Below are 23,551 nucleotides of genomic sequence, written 5' to 3'. Positions count from 1 at the left end.
ACAAGAAAATGGAACAATCTGTGTGCAGATCACAGGAATTGTCAAAGGCTTCTGTCAAAAAGTGGTCGATTGGAACATAACTGTGCTGGTGGCTACGACTGTAATATAATTATAAAATATTTTATCCATCTGCGAGTGGCTTGCATATGAAATTTAAACAAAAATGCTGTAGTTTTGATTTTTCATAATATCAGAGTGCATTTGTCTATGTTATCAAAACAATTAGTAACTTTCCTAATGTAGAATTAGCTCTGTTTTTTTACTGGTAGCTGGTATTCTAACTTTGGATAATAATAGGACATTTCAGAATGATGACTTCCCAGCATGCATCTTAACATTTAGAAAGACGTACTGTACATTTGTGTTTAGTGACAACAGATCATTTCTGACATAGGCTTATAGTAAACATCTTCTGGCAAATACGTACAAATTTCAGTTTGTTTTTTCCGAAATTGGTAAAGCTTACTGCTTGCATGTTGGGAAATAAAGCGTATTTGACTGGGCTATTTTGAGGAGATAATCCTCAGATCTATCTCCTCAAACACTTCACCGTTGATATACGAACACTGGAAGTAGCTCACTGCGAGGTGTTTGTGAATGACCAGTCAAATACGCCTATACATTAAAGATTATTGTGCTTTGAAACTCCTTACTGTATCACTGCTTTTAAACCTAACAAACAATTACCATATTATTAACCATTTTGAGCCAATCTACCAATCCGTACCGTATCTCTTTACTACAGTAACTATTCTGGACCCTCCATCTACCAATCCTTACCTTTAACAGAATATAGTTTAAACAAGTAGATATTACAGTAGTAGCTACATTTATTAACTCAAATTTATGTGTGTACATTTGAAAAACATTGACTTTGCTACGTTTCAGTATGTGCTCATTACTAATGTCTATGAATAGATTAATCTTATATTTCAGTATTAAAAAAATCTGAAATGTTTAGTTAGTGAGTCATAGAGGTAGTTTTTTTTATCTGATTATTTTCTCAATATTCTATTCTTCCTAAAAGTCTGGGCTGTCTTTTTTTTTCCAGTAAAAAAATGTTATATTTTTTTCTTTTTATAAAAAAGAAAATCATAAATACCTAGGCCTTGCATGTGTTTGATTATGTTATTTAATTTAAGGTATAACTTATTAGTATATTTTGGTTAAATCCACAATTATAATAATTCTTTTAAAATTCTTTTTATTTTCTATGGACCAGTTCAAATCAAAGGTCAGTTAAGCACTGTGGCCATGTGTTGTTTATTGTTTTGTTTTCTATTTGTATTTTAGTTTTTTATACATTTTGAGTGATGTTTACTTTGTTGGCATGGTAATAATTAAGTTCTTACATCATTGCTAAAAACAAACAAAAACAGTAATTTTATTTTTAATATATTCGTTGGTTTTATTGGAGGCTTCAACTTCTTTAATAAAATCCTACTATAAGTTTATATTGCATTGAACATGAATTATGTTTTTTATGCATATACAGTGACTAAGTTTAATAACATGCCAAATGGTAGGCAAATCTTTGAAATGATACTTTAGTATGTGTGCTTATGTGTGGCTGGTGGTGGAGCTTTGTTTAGAGCTTGCTTGAAAGACATCGTGCTTATAATAGGCCTAACAATCTAAACACACAGCGGATGCTTTGAAGCCTTGTTGCTTTCTTACTAACTAGCTTTTACATAATCTTTCTGACAAAAACATTTATTATCGTAAAAAAAATATTAAAAAATGTTCATGTGGTTGTTCATTGATCAGTTTAATATTTTGGCTTGCCACATCTAAACAAATCTAAATGATTAAGAAAGACAAAATTCAAATGCCATTTGTAAGTTGTGATACAACCAGATTTTCAAAAATGAAAAGGTAACAGTTGAGAGGGCCTGGCAAACAAAAAAACCCACCCATGGTTATAATTTGTTAGTAATAGTCTTATGTTGCAACCTGTGCATACAAACGCATTTATATCATTATAAAATGCAGCTAAAACTCTATAAGCTCAAGTTATTTTTCTTTATAAAAATCATGAAACATTTTAACTCCTTGGGTTATTTTGGAATTACTATTTGTGTATGTCCTTTACCATCAGATTAAACCTAAATTGTTTAGTTTTAGTTTTGTAAATCCCAGACTATAGTTATTGTTTAAATGTGTGCTTAGTTTCTAGTTTATAGTAACCTGTTAATTCTTGATTGAAGTTCATTAACATTTAAACTTTCTAGGCCCTAGTTTGTTGAGGCCATGATTGTTACAGTGATATCGTTTTGTACCTGTGTATTATTTCACATTTTTTTAAAACATATTTTGTTTCTTGTGATTAATTTTGTTTAATTTTTTGACTGGAACAGACAACCTTGTGAAAGTCTTGCTTTAAATTCTTTTTACATTTTTTTTCTTTTATTTTTCATTGTTTTATGACTAGAAAAGATTTAAATTTTAAAGTCATATTTTATTATTTAATATTTACATTTCTTTTATTTATTTCTTTTCTGATTATTTTTGTGACAGGAATATTTGTGAAAATCTCTATGTTTTTGCGATCGTTGCATGTTTGCGATGTTTTGCGATTGTTGCATGTTTTCGTCGTTACGATCGTTGCAAATCTAGATTATTTTGTGACTGGAACAGGAATACTTGTGAAAGTCTCAATGTTTATGCGATCGTTGCATGTTTGCAATGTTGTGCGATCGTTGCATGTTTGTGATGTTGTGCAATTGTTTATTCTCATTCAATCGTATCAGTTCTGGTTTCATGTGTCAAGCAAAGTATATTGTTAAATAACTGCTTCATTTTTGTAATTAGTCAGTGGGCAAATGGTACGTTTTGCTTGTTTTGCGGCTATAGAGAGTAAAGATTTTTTGTTTTGTTTAATTACGTAGTTTACATTACGTTGATTGTTTGCGATGACTTGGTTATCTTGTCTTGTTTCTACAATCTTGAAAATTATGCTGTGATTTTATGTAAAATTTACTGCCTGAAAATGTGTTGAAAGTTCGTTGCATTTTAATATGCTTGTAATTGTATGTTAACCTAAAGTAGATCCAGTTTTTGTTTTTTTTTTAGAATTTGTTATCATTTGATATTTTTATAACGTTGCATTTTTCAATGCATGCTTGTATGAACATTTTAATTTATTGTCAAACATTAACAGTACTAGTCCAGATCCCTATGTATTTTCGTGTGCAGATCATGGGGAAAGTGTAAACATTGTGTTTTATGAATATTTGAATCATGCTGGTTATAAAAACCCATGTTGTCAAATTTCTAAAATTCATCTTTGACCTCTGACCTCAATTTGAATGTTTTGATCCATTGAAAACAAAATGGTCATATCTTTGCAACGCTTATTTTAAATGAAATAATGTTAGTGTCAAATTATTTGGGAGATGCATATTAATATTCGTTCTAATGGAAAAGTTTGTCCAAAAATGGCCGGAAGTATGATTTTTGGCATTTTTGACCTTTGACCTACATATCATGTAACTCCGTAACTAACAGTTGGACAAACTTTAAATAGGGCTCAAATTAATCTGAAGATATATATTTCTATTCAGTCTAATAAGAACTTTTTCGAGAAAATGACCCAAAATCTTCTTATTGACCTTTGACCTGTACAGGTAGTACACATTCCTACAGTCTTAAAAACTATTGGCCGTAAAAGGTTTTTTTTTGTGAAATTGTTCGAAAAATTTACATTTATATGTTGTATAATAACAATATTTTATAGAAATGTAAAAGAATTCTATTTATGATCACTAACTTTGTAATATATTAACATCACTAGCATTTGTTAAAATATTAAAATGTGTTATATTTGCTGATTTTAAGCACTTCACATGAATTTATCAGAATTACGTGTATTTAAATATAAAGTTTTATTTTTTTGACATAAAGAAAATTTAATTATCTATCAAATAAGACTATTTTCAAATTATTATGGCTAAAACTTAATTTGATACAGGCAAAAAGGTGTATTTTTTTACTTGTGTGAACAGCGCCCTCAATCTTAATTTTTCCCTCAAAATACCACATTTTTATGTGGTTTCATAAATTTAACAGGTTATAACTTTGTTTTAAAGATTATTTACAGTAACCTGTAATTTACATACCACTTTTATAACGTACTAGGTCAGTTTCTGAAAAAAAATGAGAAAAATATTTTGATAGCTTGATATTTTTGTTGAGGTTATTACATGATACACACCAAAAAAATATTTTAATTTTGAGCTAAAAATCCATCTTTTTGCTTTAATAAAAGCTATCTAGCAGATATTAATACACAAAATTCATATTTTATTGGATAGATATTATGATTATCTTTCCAATAAAATATGCTGTTTGTGTAAGAATATCTGTACAAGATTGTTGTACTGAACTAAAAACATGGATTTTTAGCACAAAATCAAAATCTTTTTTAGCGTGTACCATGTAAAAACCTTAAGAAAAATATCAAGCTATAAAAATATTTTTTTCATTTTATCTCAGAAACTTACTTAGTATGTGGTAGAAGGGGTATGTGAGTTACATTTCACTGACAACAAATCTTTTAAAAAGTTACAACCAGCTAAGTTTATGAAACCACATAAAAATGTGGTATTTTGAGGGGAAAATGAAGATTGAGGGCGCTGTTCAAACAAGTAAAAAAATACACCTTTTTGCCTGTATCTAATTAAGTTTTAGCCATAATAATTTGAAAATAGTCTTATTTGATAGATAATTAAATTTTCTTTATGTCAAAAAAATAAAACTTTATATTTAAATACACGTAATTCTGATAAATTCATGTGAAGTGCTTAAAATCAGCAAATATAACACATTTTAATATTTTAACAAATGCAACTGATGTTAATATATTACAAAGTTAGTTATCATAAATAGAATTATTTTACATTTCTATAAAATATTGTTATTATACAACATATAAATGTAAATTTTTCGAACAATTTCACAAAAAAAAACCTTTTACGGCCAATAGTTTTTAAGACTGTAGGAATGTGTACTACCTGTACAGGTCAAAGGTCAATAAGAAAATTTTGGGTCATTTTCTCGAAAAAGTTCTTATTAGACTGAATAGAAATATATACCTTCAGATTAATTTGAGCCCTATTTAAAGTTTTTCCAACTGTTAGTTACGGAGTTATATGATATGTAGGTCAAAGGTCAAAGATGCCAAAATTCATACTTCCGGCCATTTTTGGACAAACTTTTCCATTAGAACGAATATTAATATGCCTCTCCCAAATAATTTGACACTAAAATTATTTCATTTAAAATAAGCGTTGCAAAGATATGACCATTTTGTTTTCAATGGGTCAAAACATTCAAATTGAGGTCAGAGGTCAAAGATGAACTTTAGAAATTTGACAACATGGGTTTTTATAACCAGCATGATTCAATTATTCATAAAACACAATGTTTACACTTTCCCCATGATCTGCACACGAAGGCACTTTTTTTGACATAGGGATCTGGACTATACTGGACACCTCACCAATGAATTTGTAATAGTTAGGACATTTTTCCATCAACTGAATCACATAATACACTTTTAAAAAGTTCTAAAAATTGTTTAGCATTAGCAAAATGGTAAATTTAATGTGATCTAACATTTGAGAAATCTTCTATCCATTGCAGTGTCTCCCTAATTTAGTAGAAATCTCCCTCTTCCCATTTGTAATGTCTCCCTAACTTAGTAGAAATCTCCTTCCCATTTGTAATGTCTTCCTAACTTAGTAGAAATTGCCCTCTTCCTATTGTAATGTCTCCCCAACTTAGTAGAAATCTCCTTCTTCCCATTACAATGCCTTCCTAACTTAGTAGAAATTTCCTTCTTCCCATTGCACTGTCTCCATAACTTAGTAGAAATCTCTCTTTTCCTATTGCAATGTCTCCCTAACTTAGTAGAAATCTCTCTCTTTCCCATTGCAATGTCTCCCTAACCTAGCACTAATACATATTGTAATGTAAATCAGTGATTGATATTTGGAACATGTTTTCACACACTCAGTGTCATCGTTAATATCACCTTACAAGTTTCAGTTTCAAAATTTGATTTTCTGAAAATCATAAACTGTTTCATTTGTTGATATTCTGTGTATTGGTTTGCTTTCAGTTTAGACGTTTTAATTAGTTTTATTGGCATTGTCAGTTTTTATTTCAATTTTGTGAGTTACCTTTTCAACCTGGAGCATGTATTTGCCACATCTCTGTTGATCATTCAAATTGTCGTCGTCCCTTTTTATTATAAAGTTTAATTTTTAAGGTTTTGGTCGACTTGTTTTCTCAACAGTGCTTTTAATTGTTTCATATTCCGACACAATTTATTATTATTACACCACATTGCTAACATTTCAGTTTGTAAAAATGTATTGATCATGGAAAACTAACTATATTTTATTAGTTTTACACATTTATATAGTACACCACCACCATGTGAATATTGTTTGTGTTCACTAATTATTTATTATTACCTGGATAAACTCCTATTCATCTTAGCGCATATAAGGTCTTGGAAATATTTTTTTCCGGAAATCCTGTGACCAATTTGAGTATTGGAAATATGGGTTTTGGAATTTATATTAGAATAAGAATGGCAGAATGTTCCATTTGCTTATGAGGGTTTTCCTTTTAAGATGAATAAGCCAAAGTTGGTTTATCCAGGTAAGTGGTCCTACCAATTAATATCATTTTGGTGGTGGAAGATTTTTAGGTATTTTTGTTATTAATTCCTCAATACATACAAGGTCATATTAATGTAAATAATGAATGTTTATATCTGAATAAAAATAAAATAAACATTTTAACATTATTTTGCATTTCTTCCCACATGTTAATTTTCTTGGATTACCAATCAGAAATTTGTAAGTGGAAATTTTGTACATAATAATTTTTAAATTTCTTTCAAATTATATTTCCCCATTTCATTCTATCTACTGACCTTTTAGTATAAACCATACATTTTAATATTTGTTCTTACATTCAGAACTAACAACATTATTAACATTTATCATGCATAAAGATGGATAAATAATTAACTTTTTACTGTTATTTTATCAATAATAATATACCTTTTATAATTACTAATCCATTTTACAAAGTTAATATTTACATTTTTTTTCAATTTAAATTGGCCTAAATAAATTTTTTTAATCATTAAAAGATTGAAACATTTGAAGCATTTAAAATTCATTTTATTTTCATTTTTATACTAATTATATAAAAAAGTGCAAATTTGTACATTATCAAATTTTCAAATAAGTCCGAAAGCAATGTCTAATGCAGCTTGTAATAAAACTAAAATGTGATTTCAAATTGCTATAAAGCTATTAAATAAAAATCACAATTTTGACAACTGCAAATAAATTGCAAGAAAAGGAATAAAAAAATAAAATAATTGTTTTGCTCTAATTTTCTATATCCTTAAAAAAAAGAAGAGCTAATTTTGCATTTTAAAGAATTTTTCGAAAGTACTAAATTGATGAAATTTTGCTGGAAAATAAATGAAAACAAGGCAAATTGCTTGTAATTCTAATTCTCATAATTATTTTCTTGTTGCTAATTTTGATAATAATTTTCTTTCGTTCCGGTTTTGTTCCGTTCGACTGGAATTGTGTTTCCATGGTGAGTAATCAATTGTTAGTTAGAATGTTTATCACAAAAAGTTTTGTCAATTTTAAAATAGTGTTTGTGATTATTGTAATTTTCACATTTTATTTGTAGGCTCTTTTCACTGCACCTTTTATACATTTTTTTTCACCTTTTCCATGAGTTGTCATATTACAGAATTTTATTTTAACATCTTTCGTCTTTTTATGGACGAACTGTTTAATGAAGTGGTTGTAGTAAAGTTGTTTTAATTTTCTTGTTCGACCTTCTCCCCTTTATATGACCTCCTTTCCCCTTATTTTTGCATCTTTGTTTTGTGATTAACATCTACAGAGTAGAGGTGTTATTCTACTAATTGCTTTCTTACTGTGGTGATGGCAGGCTGTGTTTTGTATTTTTACTTTAAAAAATCACAGCTTTTGCAAGTTTATCCCCTCCTCTCTCCTTCCTGATAATAACTTTTTTTTATTGTGTTTTCACACTACTGTCAAATTGATTAGGCATACACTTGAATTTTAGAGATACATGATTAACTAATGTTTTAGTGTTATATCCAAAACGTAATTAAATATTGACAAAATGAGAAAGTAATTTGTTCAAAGATAAGTATTCCTTATTAAGACATTGTTGTTTTATCACGGTAAGTATTCATGTTGTGTTGAACATGGATAGTAATTTATTCATTTTTTTTTCTGTTCCATTGATTTTTATTTATTACATTTTCAATTTGCATTTTAATGTTCAATACGTTGACGACAGTTAGCTTGTGTCCTATGTTGGTATCCTAATTGTACATACAGCATAACAGTAAATTGATTGAGACTGATTTAGTGGAGAGCTGGGTGTGTGGGGGTTGAGGATCTTGGCGAATGTAGCGTTGGTGGGAAAACACTGAAAGCATAATTGTCATATCGTAGACTAAAATTGTTTTGTCTTACAAATACAGTAATTCTAAATATCTTTTGTCTCACATTATTTCCCTTTATATACAATCAAAATCTGATCTGCACAGACAAGATCTAATAAGATCAAAACAGTACTGTCTGCAGATTGTATATCTACATGTCATATATATATATACCATTTCATTTCATACATTGTATCCACATACATTTAATATTGGTGGTATATCATTCAGCATAAACAAATTAGTTAATGTGAATTTATTCATGGAGTTGCATAAGCCACTATGAAGCTGGATTATAATGACCTGCCCAGATTAATATAAGATACTAAACTCATGCATGCCTGAGCAGATTGGCATGTTGTTTTGCATAAACAAGTTGGCAAACTAAGCTTTTACTTGGTGAATGGATTAACATACACCTTGCACCGTGTCTGAACACAGCCTATGATAATAGTAGTCATGGTGGGAACACAACCTATGATAATAGTAGTCATGGTGGGAACACAACCTATGATAATATTGGTAGACTGGTATGAACACAACCTATGGTGTGAACACAACCTATGATAATAGTAGACATTACTGAGTATGGTATAATAAATAATAATAATAACTTCTACCTTATTTGGTCCTCTAATTAACCAAACCTTGTGAAACCCTCTTGTAAGTTTATCACCAGTTACTTCAATTGTTTTTTTAAGGAGAATTTGCCTAAAAGATGGAAATTTAAGTTAATGATGACAATATGCAAATCAACAATCATTGATAAATAATTGCTAATTTTCCGGAAATTGATTTTATCTTTTTATTGTTATTCTCAAAAGTTATCTGTCAAGTGATTGACTTCTTGTCTAGGTGAACAGGATGTGATGTCACAGCAGAGGCAACATGGACAAATTTTGATTTAACATTATTGATAATTATTTGTTGTCTTTATGTTTATACAGGATGAACCAAAGGAGGACTTTAGTCATTTACAACCAACACAACAAAAGAAGAAACTGCAGGAGAAAATTGATGAACTAAATGCTAAAATTGACAAAGAACAGAAAGAAAGGTTGTCCTTTTAACATATTAATAATAGTAAATTAAACCAACCAACTGGAGCAGGTTTCCAGCTGGAGCAACACTCTTTAAGAGCTGTAGTTTGGTGCCTTTTAATCCAATCCCAGTCTAGGCTTCATTTCTGACCTAGTATTAGAGTTGTAACATATGACTGTTTCTACTCCATTCCCTAAGCCTAATGACTTAGTTGTTATGCATGATATATTTTACACCCTGCAATTGGCAAGTTGTTTGCTGTTGGAATGTGTATGAATACAAAATTGAAATCTCTCTTCTCTAATTTGGAACAGGCTGGGTGAAACCAGTGCTCTCCATTTATTGCGATAGTCTTTTGTATTCTGAGGGATCAAATTTAAATGAATGATCTATCATGCCAATGATACCAAATGACTTTTAAATTAATTTCAACATTTGTATTTGTGTATCACCTCACCAGAGAGGGGCTACTCAAAATGCGAGACGTGTACATGAAGAATTCCTCGCTTGGTGACCCAACATCCGTGGACGGCCAGCTTCAACAGATTGGAAAGAGAATGGATGATTATCGATTGGAACTACAGAAATATCAGGTAAAATCTTGGCTTCTTTAGTTCATCAAGCTCAGAGAGACTTATATGTGGATTAAAAATAGTATTGCAATAAGCAGGGTGAAGGATCAAAGGTCAAAGGAATGGAGGGTGGGGGTCTACCCATACACATTTATTATCTACCATAGTAAAGTACACATTTGAGGATCAACTTTAAATATGGTAGTACTGTAATAATATTTTGAACATTTTAGTTCTGGTATTTACAATACTTATTGATATTTATATAATATGTTTATAAATCATTGGAATTATGAGATTTTTTTAGGGCAAGACTGTTTCTTAATCAGCGGTACATTTTCACTGAAATCTGTAGCTTTTCTTCCAAAGAAATAAAAAGTGATGATGTAATGTTAGTAGGTATTAAAAACATGAAGACAGCGGCAAGGGACAACTTAAAATATGATTTAATTAATCTATTTATGTTAGACAATAGGTCTTTTGTTATTTAAACTTTGACCCTTGGCTTGTGCTACTTAATTAGTTGTTGTTTTATATTTTATTCATTGGACTTGATAATGACCCCATGATGGAGTCGAAACGTCGTTCTCTTTTAAGCGTTATTTTTATATTATGTATTTACAATAAACGTACTCTCATTCGTAATCTATTTCAGTTTCATAAAACAGAGAGTGTTATTAAATAGTTTTAATTAGTATGGTATTAGAGTCTTTCATTATTATCAAATGCTAGTTTGTTTAATAGGAGCATAATTATCATTTTAAATCATTGCCAACATTTTTGCTGTTGGTGCTAATACAATTGCTGTTCATTGCTGGCAATCCATCCACTATCTTTTATACCACCATTGTCAGTATCACTACCATCATCTAATCATAATTATAGAAAAAATTAAAAATGAATATTGGAATATGCCAGATAGTAACATGTGACAAAAAATACCTTATTATTATTTCACATCTTAAGCTCTATCTACACTATCAAACTATTTTGATAAAATATGGTAGTGATATGACATCATCATATGGGCACATCACATTTGTTTGGTAACATAAAGTTTGATAGTGTGGACAGAGCTTAAAGCAATACATCTTTTTTTTAATTGTTTCCTTCAAAGAGACGCTCATGGTGCCATGACCCATCACATGCAAGTGAACATTATTATTTTATTTAATGTTATTATTTATATTGGTAGTAATTTGGCTGTTTTTTGGTTATTTTATTAGAGACATTTTAAGTGGTATTTAATGTATTTAAGGATTAATACTAATATTGTCCATGTATTCTTGTTATTTGTTTCTATGGTTACAATATATAGCTTGTTTTATCATTTATCATAACGCCTGTTTTCATATTTTTCATATACATATATTTTCATATTTTTGTTCTGCATTTTGATCCTTTTAAATAAAATACTAGTTCTATGTAATACTTGCATAGTAATTTTATGGGTTTTAAAAAATGTATTATATTACTTGCGAAATATCATCTCAGTCGTAAACTAAAATAACTTTCAATAAGAAGAAATTAAATTTAAAACATTTTAAACTTGTTTTGTCAACATCAGATTCAAAGTACCATCTTATTGGTGTGTTTTAATTGGCCATGTTTTGGTTGCTATGGAGGTCAAAGGGCAACATCCCATGTGAGCAGAGATAATATTTATTGAATATTTTTTTCAAATGTTCATGCCCTTCTTTCCATACCTCTAGAAATATGTGGGTAATGCACCTTATAGCAATAGTAGTAATCGCAACGTAAGTATCATTTTCAGGTACTTTCAATGGTAGTATGCATCACCACATACTACGAAGCAGTCAAGCATTACAAACAAATGTTTACAAACCAATGAGGAGGATGATAACTTTCAGAATTTGGCATTTTATAAAAATAAGTAAAGTTCTATCTACACTATCAAACTTTATGTGACATCAAAATGTGATGTGTGTGCCCATATATGGACATGATGATGTCATAAAAACTACCATATTTGGGAACATCACACTTTTTTGTCATAAAGTTTGAGCATTAAAATCTCAATTCAGTTTTACTGTGAAGGTGATTGTAATAAATATACCAATATATTATGAATAGTGATCATATATATATATATAGGCTTTGTCTATATTGTAGTATGTGGTGCCATGCTCAGTCCAGCCTATAAACCATGTGTGCTGCATGTTCATTTTACTGCATGCTTTTGGAGTTTAAGTTTGCATGTGTGCTTTACATTCTTATTTGCTATGAGAATGGCTTGTTTTTCCAATTTTCATTTTTTCCCCCTTTCATTTGTCATTTTTTCTAAAGCTCTGTCTACACTATTAAACTTTATGTGACAAAAAAATATGATGTGCCCATATATGGACACGATGATTTCATATCACTACCATATTTGGGCACATCACACTTTTTTGGTCAAAATAGTTTGATAGTGTAGACAGAGTGTTATGTTTGTTGTTTTTTTCTTCATAAAATCTTTTGAAAAGCTGATAGCTTCGGATTTGATAATACTTATTTCATTTTAGTTTCTAATAATATCAAGCAAGAGTTCAACTTTAAATAATTTGTTTAGGTTTTCATATTAGAGCTAGTTTGTTTTAATGACTAACAATATTATTCACACAGTTAGAATTTAGTTGATGCATAGAATATAATTATATCTTGTCTACAAGTAACTTAACTTATATAGCCATTAATTTCTAATTAAAGAATAGGAAAATTTCTAGTGCGAAATGCAATAACTCATTGCTGTATATAAATAAACTGAATTGCTTTGAATAGCAACAAAATTATCACAAAATATTTGAATTGTATTTTAAATTTAATTATATTGTATTAACAGCTAATCTTTTAAACAAATTTGTTGAAGCATTGCAGTACAAATGTGAGCGTTAATGTTAATTTAAATTCAACTGTCTGCTTCATAACACTATGTTCATATCAGTTTGTACTTGAATGTTGTCAATGCATTAAGATGGTATTATCTAAAGCTTGGTTCCCACGATGCATTGTCAATTGAAAATTGACCAATCACAAGAGACAGTTCGGATGATCCATCACGACGTGATTGGTCAATTTGCGGTGCATTTACATCCTTGCATCTATGGGAGGACCTAGCTTAAAGCTGGTCAGAGTGACATGCTGGTATACACTAACAATGTTGATGCGTTTCACATAGCTTTTGCTAATCAACTGTTTGTTCAGATCAAATTGTGTATATTACATAATTATGCTACAGTACATTTTCACCTGGCTTAATATACGTTGTTTGGCAGCATAGGTGTGAAATGAGGTCTAACATGATGATGGCTTAATGTGAATCTCTGGTTTTGCAAAAGTGTGAACATGCGCTTAATCTACTTTTTATTCTAACAGGATCTCAAGCTTGCATGCATGAACGCCTTTGAATAAAAATGCGCAAAATTGAACACTTAAAAGAAAAATTGTATAATTGAGTCAAATTATAGTACCACAATCATGATGACACACAAATGAGATTTAAGTGTGATATTTATTTCATAAAAGGATAACATTTAAATTTGTTGACAGCAAAAAGCTTCAGGTTGTAACTCATTTGTCCCATTGATGTTTGGTCACCAGTTTAGTATTCTGTCATTTTTATGATTTAATACCAGAATTGTGTTCATTTGTTATAATTGTCATTTATTTATTTATTGTTATACATAACAAAACATTTCAACAACGTTATCACTAATACATGTATACAGTCATTTTGTTGTGTTGTTTGTAGTATTTAGATGAGTGTGTTCTTCATTATATTCTTTTAATATAATCATAGGCATTATATTGAACAAAATTTGAAGGGAAATAGATGGGAAGGGTGAATAGACGGGAAGGGTGAATAGACGGAAAGGGTGAATAGACGGAAAGGGTGAATAGACGGAAAGGGTGAATAGACGGAAAGAGTGAATAGACGGAAAGGGTGAATAGAAGGATGGGTGAATTGAAGGGAAGGGTGAATAGATGGGAATGGTGAATAGACGGGGACGGGAAATAGGTGGGATGGGTGAATTAGACGGGAAGAGTGAATAGATGGGAAGGATGAATAGATGGGAAGGATGAATAGACGGGAAGGGTGAATAGAGAGAAGGGTGAATAGACAGGAAAAGAAATAGATAGAAAGGGTGAATAGACGAGGAGGGAAAATAGGTGGGAAGGGTGAATAGATGGAAAGGGTGAATAGATGACAAGGGTGAATAGATGGCAAGAGTGAATAGACCGGAAGGGATAATACACAATAAATGGGAATATAGATAACTGAAGCTCATAGTTACCCTCTTTATTTGGGATTCATGGTACATCATCATTCACTATAGCCCAGTCAAATCCAATCACCTTCAATTTTGTTGTTTGTTTGTTTACTCAAATAAAGTATGCATATATGTGAGCAAACAAAGCCTGTGAAAAAAATTAAACACTGATTAATGATATAATGCAATACTAAATGTGCATTAATACCACAAAAAAAAAATTGGTGGGCCCAGAAAATGTATTTACTGTCTATATTATAAAAAAGAATTGTTATCTTAATTCTAAGTCAAAATAAACATTTATTTGGTGACGTTGATAGTTTTAAATGTTGGTATTTATTTTTATTTTTCTACAGTCGTTTATGGACAAGGCAGAAGGCAAACCTGTGTCTACAAGTGGCAAAAGTCAAACACTTCCGAAGGAACAAGTTAACAGCCCCAGCCAAAACGCAAGTACACCACCACCCCCAGATTTTACAATCCCAGCACCACCCCCTATTGATGGGCTTAGCACCTCCAGTACTCAGTCTCTGCCAAATGCATCATCACCAGCAAACTCTACATTTGATGACAGTAGACATAGGTAGGTATCTGATTCAGTCAGCTATCTTAAGCTCTGTCTACACTATCAAATTTTATGTGACAAAAAATGTGATGTGCCCATATATTGACATGATGATGTCATATCACTACCATATTTGGGCACATCACACTTTTTTGTTGTTAAACTAGTTTGATAGTGTAAACAGAGCTTAAGCTTACCATTCCAGGTATCTATTCAAACATTCATCAACCACAAAACATATGTATCCTTTCTTGAATATACACAGTCCACTTTCCCAATACTAGACATTTTCCTGATACCAGACATATTAGGCCAGTCCAAAGGTGTCCAGTATAAGAGTGACCAAAACATACACTTGTCTTTCAGCATTGGTCAGCTGCGGCCAGAGAGCACATTTGATGAGGACTTTGGTGACGAGGTTGTCTTATGTACATGTATTGCTCTATATTCCTTTGATGGTAATTATACAACTTTATTCATAACTCTATCCAATGTCATACCTGAGTAGCCTCAGTTAGACAATATGTTGTTATCGTGTGGCTGAGCAGTTATTGTAGGGGTATTACAAACTATAGCTATAATATCGGTACAGGTTGAAGGCTTTCCTCAATCATATTTTTAGACTTCTCGGAGGAGGTCTAGTGTACACAATAGCATGTGTGCACTTTTAAAGACTCCATTTCTCTTTTGAAGATGTACATCTTCAAAAGATTAATGGAGTTATTCTGGTGTACTGATCCATTCTAGCCCCTGTTTTTTTGAGAGACGAACAAGCACCATTTGACAATTAAAAAAGGTGATGTTAAATCCTACTATTTTGAAATAAGATTTTTTTTTTCTCTCAGCCACGGAAGGGTCATCGCTAAGTTTGCAAGCAGACGATACATATGATGTTATGGAGTATGACAGCGGAGATGGTTGGACTCGTGTGCGCAAGGGCAGTGAAGAGGGCTATGTTCCTACTTCATACATACAAATAGATAATTAAACAATAAATGATATGATAAGTGCATAAAGCTCTGTCTACACTATCAAACTTTATGTGAAAAAATGTGGTGTGCCCATATATGGATATGGTGACGTCATATAACTACCATATTTGGGAATATCACTACCATATTTGGGCACATCACACTTTTTTTGTGAAACTAGTGTAATAGTTTAGACAGAGCTTAATGTATGACTGGTCAGCGCCAGGCCACATTCAATTTGATGCGGTTAAAATAATTGTGTTTAGTTTTATCTCTTCTTCAACATATTTTTTGAGCTACTAAATAATTTGCCTATTTTCTATTGGTTGTTATTACAATTTCAATCGTTTGATTTTATACTAAATATTAGGAAAGCCGCAATATCTACACGCTGTCTCAAATTTAAATATGTTGGTGCCTAAACCGAAAAAAGACATAACTTATAAATTGTACCATTTAAATGTTCTCTGGTAACCTAACAAATATTTACAATATAAATTAAAATCATAAAGCTCTTCCTACACTATCAAACTTTATGTGAAAAAATGTGATGTACCCATATATAGACATGATGATGTCATATCGCTACTATATTTAGGCATAGCACCACCATATTTGGACACATCACACTTTTTTTGTCAGACGGAAATGGGGCTGAATCATAATGGCTATACAAATAAAAATAGGCAAAATGCAAAAAAACGATAAAGTAAAACAGCCAGTCTATTAAAGAAATATATAAAAATATGTATGTATTTATGAGTTAGTATGATATTTCTGGTGTTTTTTTAGTATCTATCTAATGTATGCAATTATTATTTTATTAGAAAAATGTTTTGGGATTTTCATGATTCAGACTACAAACCCAGTAGAATGGAATACATTTCAGATTTAAACAAATTTGCCAAAATAATGTAAAATTACAAAATCATATATTATTTCATATAAGTTTAATTAATATAGATATATCTTAAGCTCTGTCTACACTATCAAATTTTATGTGACAAAAAAATGTGATGTGCCCATATATGGACATGATGATGTCATATCACCACCATATTTGGACACATCACACTTTTTTTGTCAAACTAGTTTGATAATGTAGACAGAGATTAAGAAGCTCACTAGTTAGGCGAGATGATTCCAATTACAATATTTTTGTACATAAAAACATTTTTATCAGCATGTATTATCTACAGTGCTGAATGAACCAACCCAAATGTTGTAAAATGTCATATTTCCCAATAAAATGTAAGCATTTATGTCTAAAAGTCCTTATTAGGATTAGAAATATAATATATTGAAATATGTTTTTATTTTTAAAGTACACAGCGAAATGTTTGCAGCGTTAATCATTACTGTTAGTTGAGTTCTTCCATTGGTGTGTGTACATACAAAAAAAAAAGGTTTGATAAGCAAAGCAGCATTAGAAAATTGCATAGCGTTCTTAACACCCTAGTTACTGAAGTTAAAAACTAATTATGCCCTTATAAACAATATAAATCACATGCAGATTTATAATATGCGAATAGTAGAGTGGTTATCACATTAAATTAAATAATATTATTTTTACAGTGTTAATACATTTTTCATCATTATAATATTAATGTAAAGAATGACAAGCAATTTTTATAAATAATAAATGATGTAGTTAGAGCCTATGTATTAAACAAAATACCACACATAAAATGTTATAGCAAGCGTTTGATAATGATTTCATTCCTGAAAGGTGCTGATTGGTGAAACAGGTGCCCAGGATTTAATGTATGCAAATGATGATTTATGCATGTTAAAATGCATTTACATAAATTTTAATTTCATTTTAGATTCCACCTAGATTTTATTAAAATAGATATTTTGTCTAATTTATTATCTTAAAATTTGATTTGGACAATTAAATACTGTACTGAAAACTAAATTAACGATAGAAATAATTTAAAATTATTATTTTATAACCATATTATAATTTATATTTTATTTTCAAATACCATTGATTATGGCAACAATTTAGTTGTTTAACCCGATTATACAAAAGTCTAAATATAATTCACTTTACAAATATTATTCACTTTTAATACAATTTTGGATATTCCTTAAAATCACAGAATAGTCTGAATTTATCCATAATTACTGTATAGTGTGGTTCCTATTAACCCCTTATTTTGCATCTATAAACTGTACAAAAAAGCACAATGGATTCAGGACAACCCACTTAATCCTTACACGGAAAAAATTAGGATTTGGGTTCTTTTTTGAGACAAAATGTCTTGAAAAACACTTCAAATTTTCAAGAAGTTCTACCAAGCCATTAAAAGACAAACATGATTCGAACATACACCATGTACTTCTATTCATACTATAAATCGGCAAAATAAAAGTTACTGACCACAACCGGTATAATTTATATTAGTTCATCTATAAGGTATACTGCCATTATGTTTTTGTATGGAACTAGCTGCATACAATAGAAATTGTTGATACGTTTCTTTTTGTCAAATTATATACCTGTCTTTCATTTAATATCTAAAATCCTTTTGTTCCAATTTCAACTTTTATGAAAGCATGATTGATGTTTATAAATAGATATTAATATCACAATTATTACATAGTTATTTAGTGGTATGTTACAAGATTTTATGAATAATTGAAGTACATCAATTATTAAACACGAGTTCTGTGAATTTGAATGTTAATTTTTTTCTTCTTTTTTTTACAATGTTTTGTACGAAATGTATTTATAATTAAGATAATGTATTACGTAGCCACCTGTTAGATCTTTATGTTAATCAATGTAGATGGATTATCTGATAACAGTCCGCATCATTCATAAATCATTTTATATATTAAAAGAATTTCTTTTTTCATAACAATAAATTAAATAATGATTGTTATAATGTAAAATACTCTCAGTATATAAAGTTCGTCTACAATACAATATTGACACATATAATATGGTATACTAATATTAGTATACAAGGCATAGTAAGCCTTAAAGTAAGAGTTGGGTATAGTTGATAATGTACTATAGTTATACTTGAACCAGTATGAGAGATAGCAGGCTACTATTGTCAATGGTGTGTAAATATACATTTTATTATTTACAAGCAAATTTATCTAGTTTGTATTTTGTTCATAGTGCGACTTGTTATAATAATAGTGTCTCGTTTTCCACAAGTTTGTTTAAAAACAGTGTAATTACCATATATGGCCAAGTTAATGCTTACTTTTGGTAAATCGGAGTATAACCCCATCCCCTAATTTTCACCAAATTGTTTACCCATACCCTACACATTAATATTTGAGATGATATAAAATCCATCGGAATATTAAAATAAAAATTCAATCTTCATCCTCAAAATAACACTGGAGCTAAAAGAATGTTTTAGTCGTCATTAAATATTTGTGATTTTATTCTTATTTTCTAACTTCAACATAATATACAATGTAGCAAAAAGACAAGCTATTTTAGGAGAGTTATATACACTTTCAAACTACAGTAGGTCTACATAAAGTTGCTACTTTTTAACTGCTGAAATACATACATTACTTTTCATTTGAACAGTCCTATATGGGATAAAACATAGAATCAGAATTTACCATTGGACCCCACAGTCGTACTACAAATTATTAAGTGTCAAAACCTCAAACATATATTATGATTATCTAATTATATAGCATTTAGTATGCATATTAATACTGTATCTTGCAGGTCTGTTAAACTTAGTTCCCACTATGATGCTAAGAAAAATCGACAGTTTGGATAATCCATTGCTTGTGATTGGTCAAATTACTTGCATTGCGCTTACGTTTACATCATGGTGGGAAACAAGTTTAGCCTCTTGTTCAATAGTTGAATTAAATAAAGGCAATTTTTTCTCATTTGGGAAGGGAAGTGGTTTAAATCATAGATCCCAACCTTTTAGGAAACCAAAATCTCTTTGAAACATTGTGACAATCATGAAATTAAAGGTGGATAAATACAATAATAAAGTGTGCTCAATTTTCAATAATAAATGTATTGATAAATGTAATGGCATATAAAATAGTTGAGATACAGGTTAGTGCGAGTGTGATGTTGGTAGTAAAATTGTCCATCTTCGAAATCAAGGAATTTGATCCATTGCAAATGACAATATAATTTTTCAATTTAAAATATCAATTTCGTTTCTTTTACGATATACATTATACTCTGGAATCATTTATAACAAGATTTGCTGGTCGATTTGCTTTATATAAACCACCAAAATCTCAGGTAGATTAAGAATGTCACTACAATGCTCGTTACGGCAGCAATTTTCGCATTTCGGGATCGAAGATTCAGGTTTTTTGCGTCTCTCTTGTACTTCTCTGAATTGTAAACTAAATTACTTGCTTTTTCATCCAAGTCTAAAAAGTAAAAAGAAAACGCATTTTATTTGTGCAAAATGTTAAACTTATTGACTTGCTTTACTTCTTGCTTATAATGTACTTGTCAATTGTATGACCCACTATACGACTCCTGGGAGAGGTGCGTCATTTGTCCGATGTGTGTCACACCTTATGAATACCATGACACACCCCTGCGTCAAAAAAGTGACCATGACACACCCATTTTGAGGAACAATGATTGAAACAACATTGATATTGTGTGTGGTAAAGTGACGCGACATTGACACACCATGATTGCACAATACTTAAAGTAAAGTTACACCAGTAAAACTGGTATACTATGCACACTTACCTGAGATTGCAATACCTCTCTGCATGACGTCATCAATATTTTGGACCATAATTCTTTGAACATCATGTAACTCTGACTTGATTCCTGTTAAATGTCTTCTTTGTCTGCTGTCTACGTACGTTTTCTTAGCTTTTGATAAATATGTGTCTGAAATTAAAATGTTTTTGTATACAAATAATTATGTATATGTAAGTATCACTATCAAAGTCAATTTTTATTTTACACATAATCTCTGGAATTGGCAACTTACCAAATTCAATGAACGGGTACGGTCTAGAGACTGTTGCCACCCGCCGGCCATATTTTGAAGCAAATTCTTGTTGGATGTCCTCTAAATATTGAAATGCTAAATTCATTTTAAAGGATTTTTCACATAATGCCAAAAAGCAAACACCATCTTGTATAATATAGCTGAAATATAAGAAAATATAGTGGTTATTAAAACTATTTAATTTCATATTTATTTCTGAATTCACATCTATAGGTGACATACAAATACTACTAGTACAAAAACAAGTTCAGTATTTTGCAAAATTATATTTTTCATTAAATCAGTTTTATGCCTGTAATATGCTCACACATATAAGCAAGATGCTGTACTTAAAAAGATAATCTTACAGATGGAGTTCATTCGGTTGTGGCAATATATATTTTTAGTTTTTTTATTTGTCTAGTCAAATGGTCACATCTGAGAGCACCTGAACTATGTACTAGCCAGTTTAAATTGTAGTTATGCAGGTTTTGTCTTTATTTCGTTTACGGAGTAGTTTAACATTTAACATCATTTCTATGAAGTTTCCTTTGGACTTTGAGCATTTTAGTAGATGTGCGCTAATAAATCTTATAATAAATTACAAAATCTTAACTTATTTTCAATGATTACATTAATTAATTTATTAAAGACAACATCTATTAGTTTCCTTACTGAAATATGTATGGCTCAGTTGCTATGCTTAATTTAGGTGGTGAAGATTGATTCATCTTAGAAAACAGAAGCTTTGCTTGTTTTTGATATTCAGATAAACTTCTTCCTATCTGTAAAAAAATAAATCAAAATTTATATTAAAGCAAAATTCCTTACAATACTTGTCTTAATATAAAAAACAACTACTAGTGTACCGTACATAAAAATAAGGTTAAAACGCAATTAATTTATCAGTCATGAGTATTAATAAAGACAGCCTAACCCTGGCCTTGTATTGAACGCAATAAAACTGATGGTGAGTAAAGTCAATAATATTCATCAAAATCACACAAAATATGAGAAGTTGATTTCATTGCTAAAGGTAAGAATTGCAACCCAAATAAAACAGGACCAATTTTAAAATATCTGTCACCGACTTTATGTGTTCATCCGGTTCTCACCTGCTCATCCTCCTGCATGGACGCTACTAGTGGAAGTCCATCAGCCACTCTAGCAATGAAAGTTGACAATATCATTTTTTGCTCTTTCTGTTTCTTTCAAACCTGCAAAGAATTAGATATTCAAAAAACTATTTAATATAAATTAATTATCTTATTTTAAAATTCAACATTGATTATATCTGACTAGTCTAGGCCTGTACATAATTACTGATAACTATTTACAACAACAATTTTAATCTGCACTTATGAAACTTTGTATTGTAATGTATTATCTAGGCTAGGCCTAGATAGGCTTAGCCTCATATATTTTCGCTTGCAGAGATGGGGGAAGAAGCGTAAACTTGCTGACAAACTCTCGCTCAGCAGACGGGACGGAGTTACCGTGCATCACGCTAAAACAAAACTGATTGTTAACTTGGTTACTGACTTTTTCCTTGGTAAATTGCAATCAACTGAAAGTATAAAATATACTAAATCTTCTGTAGACGAAACAACAATTGTTACCGAGCAGTGTTTTCTGGTCGTTTATCAATAATAAATACAGTAATAACCTTATGTTTAGAGCTGACGTGGATTGGAAAACACATCGTAAAGTTCATTCAGATCACACGCTTCATTAATCATGACCCGGAAGTAGATAAACGGCTGTTCCTGCAATTCAACTCGCCCACCCCACCCCTCCGATCAATATGAATTTTCGGAAACTCCGTACTTTTTATTTATAAACAAAGATTTTTTTTTATTATAATCATTTCAACCATAACCCGTTCAATAATATAAACCGATCTGATATGATATGATATGATTTGATATTAAACACATCTTATGTTAAGATAAAAATAAAGTAAAACTCTCTCTGATCCGTTACCCCATAATAAAATGCTTTCCTTACCCAATTTAAACAAATTAAATATGCCTAATTCGGTTTTTTTACGATGACGTAGTTTTTATCTGAAAAATATGCCTGGATTGGGGTATTTTGGAAGGCAACATTGCTTTGTATATAAGATTGTCCCCCAAAAACACGAAGACTAATTTAAAAAAAGAAGACTTTGAATAGGCAATTAATTATGTTAGAAATAAGGAAATTAAAAAAAATAATGTTTTCACTTATAAAAAGACAAAAATAAACGGTTAAATTCAACCGAAACAGTCAATCTGTCTATATTTTTGATCTGTCTATTTTTTGAGTTAAATCAGAAGTAAAGAATAACTATTATTCTTTACTCGATAGTTAAATTATAGTGTGTCGAATCAATAAATAAATTTTGCATCGATACCTCCATGGAGGTATAAAATTAGATTTCTATTTTTATACCTCCATGCTTCAACAAAGTGAATAACTCATATCATGTGAAATTAAATAATAAATGGCATATTCAACAAATACATTTAAAAAATGTTTTCAAGGGGACAATATCATCATGAAAATATATTTATAACATTCCTGTTGAATATAATCAATATTGACTCATGGAGGTATTTATACCTTCATGATTGACTTGCCACTGACTCTATGGAAATT

General features: G+C 30.2%; 2 protein-coding genes across 5 annotated transcripts in view; one reads left to right on the top strand and one right to left on the bottom strand.

Annotated features, from left to right (window-relative positions):
* Window positions 1-18,157, top strand: part of LOC140047207 (formin-binding protein 1-like) — a 35,917-nt gene extending 17,760 nt beyond the window's left edge. For 2 of the 4 annotated variants that reach the window (XM_072092083.1, XM_072092081.1), the window contains 6 exons: window positions 9,469-9,578; window positions 10,023-10,155; window positions 11,847-11,891; window positions 14,762-14,988; window positions 15,337-15,428; window positions 15,816-18,157. In XM_072092083.1, the coding sequence (XP_071948184.1) occupies window positions 9,469-9,578; window positions 10,023-10,155; window positions 11,847-11,891; window positions 14,762-14,988; window positions 15,337-15,428; window positions 15,816-15,958 (750 nt within the window). In that variant the 3' untranslated portion in view covers window positions 15,959-18,157. Of the gene's footprint in view, window positions 1-1,222; window positions 1,235-9,468; window positions 9,579-10,022; window positions 10,156-11,846; window positions 11,892-14,761; window positions 14,989-15,336; window positions 15,429-15,815 lie in introns of all 4 variants that reach the window. The other 2 variants (XM_072092080.1, XM_072092082.1) reach the window with 2 other exon arrangements.
* A 795-nt stretch (window positions 18,158-18,952) lies between these two features.
* LOC140047211 (vesicle-trafficking protein SEC22b-like) lies at window positions 18,953-22,607 on the bottom strand. The gene is made up of 6 exons (XM_072092091.1): window positions 22,454-22,607; window positions 22,027-22,128; window positions 21,587-21,696; window positions 20,912-21,072; window positions 20,662-20,808; window positions 18,953-20,327 (listed from the first exon to the last, which is right to left on the bottom strand). The coding sequence occupies exons 2-6, from the start codon at window positions 22,099-22,101 to the stop codon at window positions 20,170-20,172; spliced, it is 651 nt and encodes a 216-aa protein (XP_071948192.1). The 5' UTR covers window positions 22,102-22,128; window positions 22,454-22,607; the 3' UTR covers window positions 18,953-20,169.
* Window positions 22,608-23,551: the final 944 nt, after the last annotated feature.

Source organism: Antedon mediterranea, chromosome 4 (assembly GCF_964355755.1).
Source record: "Antedon mediterranea chromosome 4, ecAntMedi1.1, whole genome shotgun sequence".
Classification (NCBI taxonomy): Eukaryota; Metazoa; Echinodermata; class Crinoidea; order Comatulida; family Antedonidae; genus Antedon; species Antedon mediterranea.
The sequence above is the reverse complement of the archived record's forward strand: the minus strand, read 5'-3'. Positions and strand labels throughout refer to the sequence as shown.